The sequence below is a fragment of the Asparagus officinalis genome, chromosome 2, assembly GCF_001876935.1.
Source record: "Asparagus officinalis chromosome 2, Aspof.V1, whole genome shotgun sequence".
Lineage (NCBI taxonomy): Eukaryota > Viridiplantae > Streptophyta > Magnoliopsida > Asparagales > Asparagaceae > Asparagus > Asparagus officinalis.
In genome coordinates this window covers 21,935,368-21,944,296 of record NC_033795.1, presented here as the reverse complement: position 1 = coordinate 21,944,296, position 8,929 = coordinate 21,935,368, and the positions used below count along the sequence as shown (strand labels likewise).

Below are 8,929 nucleotides of genomic sequence, written 5' to 3'. Positions count from 1 at the left end.
AACACGGATCATTGAGGCGTCTCACAAAATCCTCCAAAACTTATAAAAGTTTCTCATCTAACCCCTTCCATGTAATTTGAAAATAATTAAAAAATTGAAATTTAGAGGAGGGTGTATGTTGTATGTAAATGACAAAAGAAAAGGTTTGGGATTTTTCAATCAAAGACATTTTAGTTATTTATAGATTATTGTCGGGAAAGTTAAGTGAGATAAGTTAAAGTATGGGGAGGTTTTGTGAGATACTCCATAGTTCAAGGGGATTATATGGGATAAATAAAGTTTAGAGGGGTTATGTGCAACACCCTCAAAGCACTGGGGGGTTATGTGAAATTAGCCCTCAATAAATCCCTGGTCCCGGACTCCTCATCTGCTTCTTCTCGTGTACTGCCCACTATGAGCACCCCATAAACAAATCCGAGCCTCTCAAGCTTATTCCTACTACCCAACTCAGAACAAAGGTCTTCTCCTCTAACTCCTTGATTTTTTATTTTTTCAAACTCTTTTTATCAGACTATTGTTCATCCATTGAAATGAGATGGGTTTTCTTTCTTCATAACAATTATGCCCATAAATTCTCAAATTCAACAATATCTTGCTTAGCAAATGCTCGCACTCTTACAAAGAAACCCCTTTTTGTTGCCCTTTATTTGATGTGCAGCAAAGTTTACTAACGACTCAGTGATGATGAGGAGTGGATGTGATGTTGTTTGCAGCTGCCCATTAGTCTCCTTGAGAGGTTCGTCTAGTAAATTATTTACAATGGCATTATTTTATCCCCAGATTGAGATAAGAAGTTCCAAGTATTTATTTTTAGCAAAAAAGTTTCAGTCAGCAAGATATTTTATAGATGTTCATTTATAATGTAAATCTTGATCATGCAGTTTCTTTGACATAATTGATTATTGGCACAGAAAATCTTTACACCATTTCAAGTTAAAGCTTGCATTCTTGGTGACAAAGTGATGAATGTTGTCCTGACCATTTAAGTTTGCTTTCTTTGTTTCATTATTTGATCAATGAGTTTTTTTTTCAAGGGCCTGTTTGTTTGACTAAAAAAGAGGGAAATCAAAGAAATGGAAAACTATTAAAATGAAGAATTGGTTTGGGAGTGTTTGGTTGGCTAAAAAAAGAAGGAAATCAAAAAAATGGAGATAAAATAATGTTAGTTGTCACATTATTATTGGATGATGTGAGTGATTTTTTAAGAAAACTAGTTTTGATGTTGTTTGGTTGGCCAAAAAAATAAGGAAATAAATTATAAGAAACCTATTTCCTGTAGTTTATTGTTTTCTTTTGTTTGGTTCATTTTTAAAAATAAGAAATGAAATGAGATGAGATGAGTTGTCATTGTATTATTGGGTGGTGTGACCCACACTTAAGAAAAGTGTTTTCACAATTTTTTGGGATAAAAACAAAGAAATGAAATGTTAATGAGATGAGATGAATTGTTATAATATTTTATTGGATGATATGAGTGATTTGAAATGATGAGAAGAGATGAGTTGAGTGATGTTTGGATGAAAATAATATTTTATTAGATGTAATGGATGAGTTGTTAGATGAAAATAATATTTTATTAGATGTGATGGATGAGTGGTTAGATGAAAATAATATTTTATAGATGATGTGGATGAGTTCTTGGATGAAAATGTGAACGAATGGAAGTGGGGGCCTCACACCCACGTGCAGCATGGGAGAATTGGGAGAATTGCTCGTTTCGCATGATGGCCCACCCGGCTTCGATTCCGTTTCTTTGCATGTGAAGCGTTGGCCCACCCGACTCTGCAGCACAACTTATAAATAGCCGTGATTCCCTAGGTTAATTTTTTGAGCAAGTACAGGGAGTATTTTTGTGGCTGCGGCTGGAAATCGCAGCAGGAGAATTTGTGAAGGCGGGTAAAAGCAGAGGTTTTTCTGTTTAGGGTTTTTGTGCCTTCCTTTTGAGAGAGTTCTGTGTGAGGGATCTGAGAGTTTGTGTGAGGGTTTTAGTTGTGAGTGATTGTAAACCCTAGTTGTATTCTCTCCCTCTAATAGTAGATCTCCTCCTCCTTGCCCCGTGGACGTAGGTAATTTACCGAACCACGTAAAAATTGGTTGTCTTGCTATTTGTGTGATTTGTAATAGCTTTTTAGGTTCCCTCGACGCGCAGTCCTAGAGCTGACGAGAGGAAGAGCTAATATCCCACTTTGATGGGATATTAGGCTTCAGATTCTTGTTCCCTTTGAGAAACAAGAATTCTTATTGCGACCTGACTCTCTTGTTGTGCTGTTGAAGTGCTGCCGAAATTTCCGCTGCGCGTAACAAGTGGTATCAGAGCCCAGATTTCAGATCTAGGGTTTTGGAGTTTGGTGGAGGAAGATTTTTGTGTGAAGTTTGGTTCTTGGAGTCTAGGCTTCGGTGAAGATAGCATTAGGAGTTACCGTTGGAGATTTCTCTTTCCTCGTGTGGTTAGGAAATCTATTTGGAATCCAATCTAAGGTTCAGTTGGGTGATTCCTAATTTCTATCAAATTTATTCTTTTTCTATAATTTGGAGTTAGTTTACAATGGGAGAAGAAGGTGAAAGCAGCAAATCGATGGCGAGTACAATACAAGTTGGTTTTCAGAACACTAAGATTAGTGTGGTGAAATATGACGACAAAATCAACTTTGGTTTGTGGATGAGCGACGTACAAGATGCGCTCAATGCTCAGAATTTGAAAAAGACCATCATGGTCCACGAGAGGCCACCTAAATATGAAGAGGTGGTATGTGAGAAGATGAATAGGAACGCTTGTGGGGTGATCAGGTCCTGTTTGGAACAGGAGCTAAAATATGATGTGATTGGGGTGACGTCTGCAATGAAGATGTGGGAAATTCTCAACAACAAGTATCTCACGAAGAGTGTTAAGAACAGGATGCACTTGCTGCGAAGACTCTTCAGATTTCAGATATCCAGAGGCACCTCGCTAGCGGCTCATGTGAACAACTACACTAAGTTGTCAGACTTGACGAATGTTGATGAGAAGATATCGGATGAGTATAAGGCGATTATTTTGTTGGGCTCCTTACCGTATGAGGAGTATGATACCTTCGTGCTCACTTTGTTAAATGGAAGATCTTCTATCAGCTATAGTGAAGTGACTAACGCATTGACGAACTACGATTTGAGGATGAAGGATAAGGAGACTTCCCGAGCTAGCACTTCAGGCAAGGCCTTGTCGACGAGAGGTAGAAGCCCATATCCGAAAGGTGGTAATAGAGGAAGGTCAAAGTTAAGAAGCCGCCACCAATTAGCAAAGAATCAATGTGCATTCTGCAAGGAACAGGGACATTGGAAGAGAGATTGCCCGAAGCTCAAGGAGAAGGAGAATGACAAGAAAAAGGGCCCGAAGGCCAATGAGGTGAATATTATGAAAGACGATGATTCCGATGATTCCGATGATTCGTGCTTTTCTCTACTGATTACTCCGGAGGTGAACCATGTGGATGCATCAGATTGGATGCTTGATTCCGGTGCTACTTTTCATGTGACCCCTAGGCGAGACTGGTTTGCATCTTTTGAGAAAGTTGACGGGGGTATTGTTGTCATGGGAAATGATCAATCCTGTGGTGTTTGTGGGATAGGTACCGTGCGGATTAGGATGCACGATGGAGTAGTCCATGAGTTGAAGGAGGTCAGATTTGTTCCTCAACTGAAGAAAAATCTTATCTCAGTTGAAGTAGTCCGTGACTTTCGAAAACGCTATAGCGAAGGTTACTAATGGATCATTGGTGGTGATGAGGGGAGTTCGCAATCAGAATTTGTATTATCTGAAGGGAAGCACCGAGATTGGCCAGGTTGCTTCAGCTATTTCAGAAGCGGACATGAGCAGACTTTGACGCTATAGATTAGGGCACACAGGTGAAAAATCACTACAGACATTGTGCAAGCAGGGGCTACTGAAGGGAGCCAAAAGTGGAAAGATTGAGTTCTGTGAGCACTGTGTTCTTGGCAAGAAGACGAAGGTAAAGTTTGGGACTGCCATTCATCAGACGAGCGGTATCCTGGACTACGTGTACACAGACGTTTGGGGTCCCACCAAGACTGCATCACTTGGTGGTCGATATTGGTTCGTTATTTTTGTAGATGACTATTCTAGGCGTTGTTGGGTGTACACCATGACGAAGAAGAGTGAAGTCCTAGATTTGTTTGTGGAGTGGAAAAAGATTGAAACTGCAGACTGGGAGAAAGATCAAGACGTTGCGATCCGACAACGGTGGTGAGTATACTTCTGACCCCTTTCAGCAGCTATGTCGAGACGATGGCATAGAGAGACACTTCACAGTTAGTCATACACCACAGCAAAATAGGGTGGCAGAGAGATTAAATCGGTCTTTACTGGAGAAGATCTGATGCTTATTGTCGCAGAGTGGTTTGAAAAAGATCTTTTGGACTGAGGCACTTACATATGCGAGCCACCTCATTAATAAGCTGCCTTCATCTGCGATTGAGGGGAAGACCCCTATGGAGATGTGGTCGGGAAAGCCAGCACATGACTATGACCAGCTCAAGGTATTTGGGTGTCCTACATATTATCATGTTAGAACTGATAAATTAGAACCTCGAGCTAGGAAGGTCATATTTGTAGAATTCAAGCGTGGTGTCAATGGATACAAGCATTGGGATCCAGTGGATAAGAAGATTGTGCTGAGTAGGGATGTCACATTCGATGAGGCTTCTATCTTGAAGCTTCCCAGCTCTTATCCGGTGGAGAGCGACCCGACGGAGGAGATATCACAGGTGGTGGAGATCGATGCAGCTCCACATTGTCCAGATGGTACAGTATCCATGTAGGTGTCGACTGAGGTGACGCCAGGCGAGCACGACAGCGACACGGAGGATACGAGTACAAATGTGCAGGATCAGGAACCGACGGCTCAGGTTCAGGATTCTATTGCGGTTCGGAGACAGAGGAGAAACATACTGATGCCAGCACGGTATGCCGACACAGTTGCGTATGCACTTCCGGTAGAGAGTATCGATGATTTGGTGCCTACTACATTCAGAGAGGCCGAGCAGAGTTCAGAGGCTGATTCGTGGCAGGTGGCTATGCAGGAGGAGATGTAATCTCTTCATAAGAACGATACATGGGAGCTTGTTGAGCTTCCAAAAGAGCGGAAGGCAATTGGTTGTAAGTGAGTATACACGAAGAAGGAGGGCATTGAGGGCACTCCATTGAGGTTCAAAGCTAGGTTGGTTGCGAAGGGCTATGCAAAGGAGGAAGGTATTGACTATAATGAGGTTTTCTCTCCGGTGGTGAAGCACTCTTCGATTCGGATTTTGCTAGCTTTGGTGGCACAGTATGGTTTGGAATTAGATCAGTTAGATGTGAAAACGGCATTTCTTCATGATGATCTTGATGAAGAAATATATATGACTCAGCCATTGAGATTCCGAGCTGCAGGGAATACAGCGATTCCATGTTAGCATGGATACGAAGCCAGTTAGTGTACCATTGGGAGCCCATTTGAAGCTTTCAGCTGGTCTTTCACCGAAGTCAGTTGAAGATAGAGAGTTGATGTCGAAGACTCCATATGCGAGTGCGGTTGGGAGCTTGATGTACGCAATGGTATGTACGAGACCGGATTTGTCACAGGCGATAAGCATGGTTTCGAGATACATGCATGATCCAGGAGTGGGTCATTGGGACGCCGTGAGATGGATTTTGAGGTACATTCAAGGTACGTTCAATGTTGGTTTAGTTTATGAGCGGGACACTACAGGTGGATAATTGTGCATTGGTTATGTTGATTCGGATTATGCCGGGGATTTGGATAAGCGCCGGTCTACTACGGGGTATGTGTTTACTTTGACCCGTGCGCCGGTGTGTTGGAGATGCACCTTATAATCGACGGTGGCTTTGTCTACGACAGAGGCAGAGTATATGGCAGTTACGAAGGCTGTAAAGGAGGCTATTTGGCTTCGAGGACTTTTAGAGGAACTTGGTATATCGCAGAGGTCCGTCACTACTCATTGTGATAGCATGAGTGCTATCTATTTGGCGAAGAATCGGATTTTTCATGCGCGGACGAAGCACATTGACGTTCGTTATCACTTCGTTCGGGATGTTCTTGAAGATGGCGATGTGAAGATTGTGAAAGTCCACACGAAGGATAATCCGGCAGATATGCTCACAAAAGTGGTTCCGAGCAACAAGTTTGGTCATTGTCGAAACTTGTTGCATATTCATGATTGTTGAGGCCGTTGGCGGCCATTTGGGTGAACTACGTTCGGCTTGATTCCTTGGGCAAGAGGATACGTAGGCAGTCTTTTAGATGCATCCGGTTTGGATTTTTTGATGGGGGGTGAGATTGTTTGGACTCTCGTTCGGGTTCTCGACTTGTTGTGGATTGAGTTCGTATTGGACACAACAAGTAGGATATTTGGTTGCTTTGGTGTCGGCTCAGTTTTGAGAAAACTTCACCGAGGTGGAGAATTGTGAACGAACGGAAGTGGGGGCCTCACACCCACGTGCAGCGTGGGAGAATTGGGAGAATTGCTCGTTTCGCATGATGGCTCACCCGGCTTCGATTCCGTTTCTTTGCATGTGAAGCGCTGGCCCACCCGACTCTGCAGCACAACTTATAAATAGCCGTGATTCCCTAGGTTAATTTTTTGAGCAAGTGCAGGGAATATTTTTGTGGCTGCGGCTGGAAATCGCAGCAGGAGAATTTGTGAAGGCGGGTAAAAGCAGAGGTTTTTCTGTTTAGGGTTTTTGTGCCTTCCTTTTGAGAGAGTTTTGTGTGAGGGATCTGAGAGTTTGTGTGGGGGTTTTAGTTGTGAGTGATTATAAACCCTAGTTATATTCTCTCCCTCTAATAGTAGATCTCCCCCTCCTTGCCCCGTGGACGTAGACAATTTGCCGAACCACGTAAAAATTGATTGTCTTGCTATTTGTGTGATTTGTAATAGCTTTTTAGGTTCCCTCGACGCGCAGTCCTAGAGCTGACGAGAGGAAGAGCTAATATCCCACTTTGATGGGATATTAGGCTTCAGATTCTTGTTCCCTTTGAGAAACAGGAATTCTTATTGCGACCTGACTCTCTTGTTGTGCTGCCGAAGTGTTGCCGAAATTTCCGCTGCGTGCAACAGAAAATAATATTTTATTAGATGTTGTGGGTGAGTTTTAGGGATGGAAATGGAGGAAATAGTACTTTTTGAGATTTTCACCTTTTTCATTTCCATTTCTTGGTTTTTCTTGGTTTTTAGGAAATAACCGAACAGACCCTAAATTTAAAATTATAATATTGACTAATTTTGACCTCGCATAACTTAGGCAAGTTAGTTAGTCACTTATTATTCTGAGGTTATTGTTTCTCTTTATATTGGTTATGCTATATATCGGTAAATGCCTGATTTTATTGATCGATTTCGCTCCTTGTGTGAATTGAAGATATCAAACCAGGTAGGAAGTCTGGTGGTCTCTTTCCAGGAAGAAAATATTTGCATGCTAATACTTACAATGTAAGTGATAATTTGATTTCAAATCTCTTGTTTTGCCCAAAAGTTCTGAGATTTTCAACATCGCATTTTTAATCCAGTTAGTAACGGAACTCGAGAGAAGAGGAAAGTTCTTTAATGTTGCAATTTCTGATCACTTTTCTTTTAATTTGAGCAAACTTATCTCTGTAGAACTTTGTTGTTCAAGTTAAAACATTTGCATCTCGGAGAAACAAGAAAGTGAAAACTGGGAAAACATCCAGAACAAGAACTTTACAGAGTACGACATTTCCTTCAAAGGGCTTGGAGGATATATCTGGAGACACTTCAGAAGCTGATACCGGTAATGATACTAGCACTGAAGAACAAAGTGAAACGTCAGGTGAAAGTACTCCAATTCCAATTGCGACAAGAAGTTCTGTCCTCCAAGCTTGCATCATTACATCTGGTTTGCTTCTTGCTTTTGGTGCTTTAATTCGACAGGTTAGCTTTATCAAAAAGTTTCAGCTTTAATTTCTTGAACTTGTGAAGATATCTCCATTACATTTTTCTGGAGTGTAGAATGTGCTATTGTTCTCCTGATCCCGAATTTGTTCCTACCTAAATACACCAGAATGCAAATAAAATTATACTCTTTCGAAAAATAATTTTGAATGTACATAGCATAAGTTAAATAAGAATTAATCAGACTAAACAAAGAATAGAGTTGTTTCCTATGGAGACAAATAAATATATTTCTATTTAATTTTTAGTGTACTTCAATTGCGCACATCTACTTTCCATTAAGAATGCCCTTTGAAATTATATTTCCAAATTGGATTAGTAACTACCAGATTCATCGTTCAGATTTCTGATTACATGACCTCAGTGTAATGCCATACGGTAACATTATCCTTGAACATTGTTTTCATGTACAACTTAGGTACTCAGATTTAGCCGCTGCTTTTGAGTTGCAGGCATCTCACATTGCATCAATAGGAGGATGGGAAATCACTGATGCATCAAGTGAAGTATCATGTAAGGTTTTGTTATCCTTCTTAACGTATTCTCCTTTTTTGTTTTAGTATGAAAACTCTGTGGAATTTTTTTCAAAATAGACCGTTTTGGTCTATTTTGCTAAATATTTAGCAAAATAGACCGTTTTGCTAAATATTTAGCAAAATAGATCTCTTTTTTGCCAACAGGGTAAAAAGAGGTTGATTTTAAAAAACAGGCGATTCGAAACATACGGGACTACTAGTCCTGTATGATTTAACCCCTGATTAAATCATACGGGACTAGTAGTCCCGTATGTCTTGTGTCCAACCCCATCCTTTCTGTTCACCATCCTCCTCAATCCCGTTTTCCCCTAACCCTAGATCCTCTTTTCCCCATCTCGCTAAACCCTCAGATCCTCCCCTCCGTCCTCCAGATCCGCTCCTCCAGTCGTCAGATTTGACCTCCACGCTCCCCAGCCACCTTCCCCCGC

The 8,929-nt window shown here is 41.3% G+C and overlaps 1 protein-coding gene across 3 annotated transcripts in view; it reads left to right on the top strand.

Moving 5' to 3' along the window:
• Positions 382-8,929, top strand: part of LOC109830499 — a 12,952-nt gene continuing 4,404 nt past the window's right edge. For all 3 annotated transcript variants that reach the window (XM_020397766.1, XM_020397765.1, XM_020397764.1), the window contains exons 1-5: positions 382-458; positions 659-736; positions 7,415-7,485; positions 7,654-7,944; positions 8,418-8,478. In XM_020397766.1, coding sequence (XP_020253355.1) covers positions 682-736; positions 7,415-7,485; positions 7,654-7,944; positions 8,418-8,478 — 478 coding nt within the window. In that variant the 5' untranslated portion in view covers positions 382-458; positions 659-681. The remainder of the gene's footprint in view (positions 459-658; positions 737-7,414; positions 7,486-7,653; positions 7,945-8,417; positions 8,479-8,929) is intronic.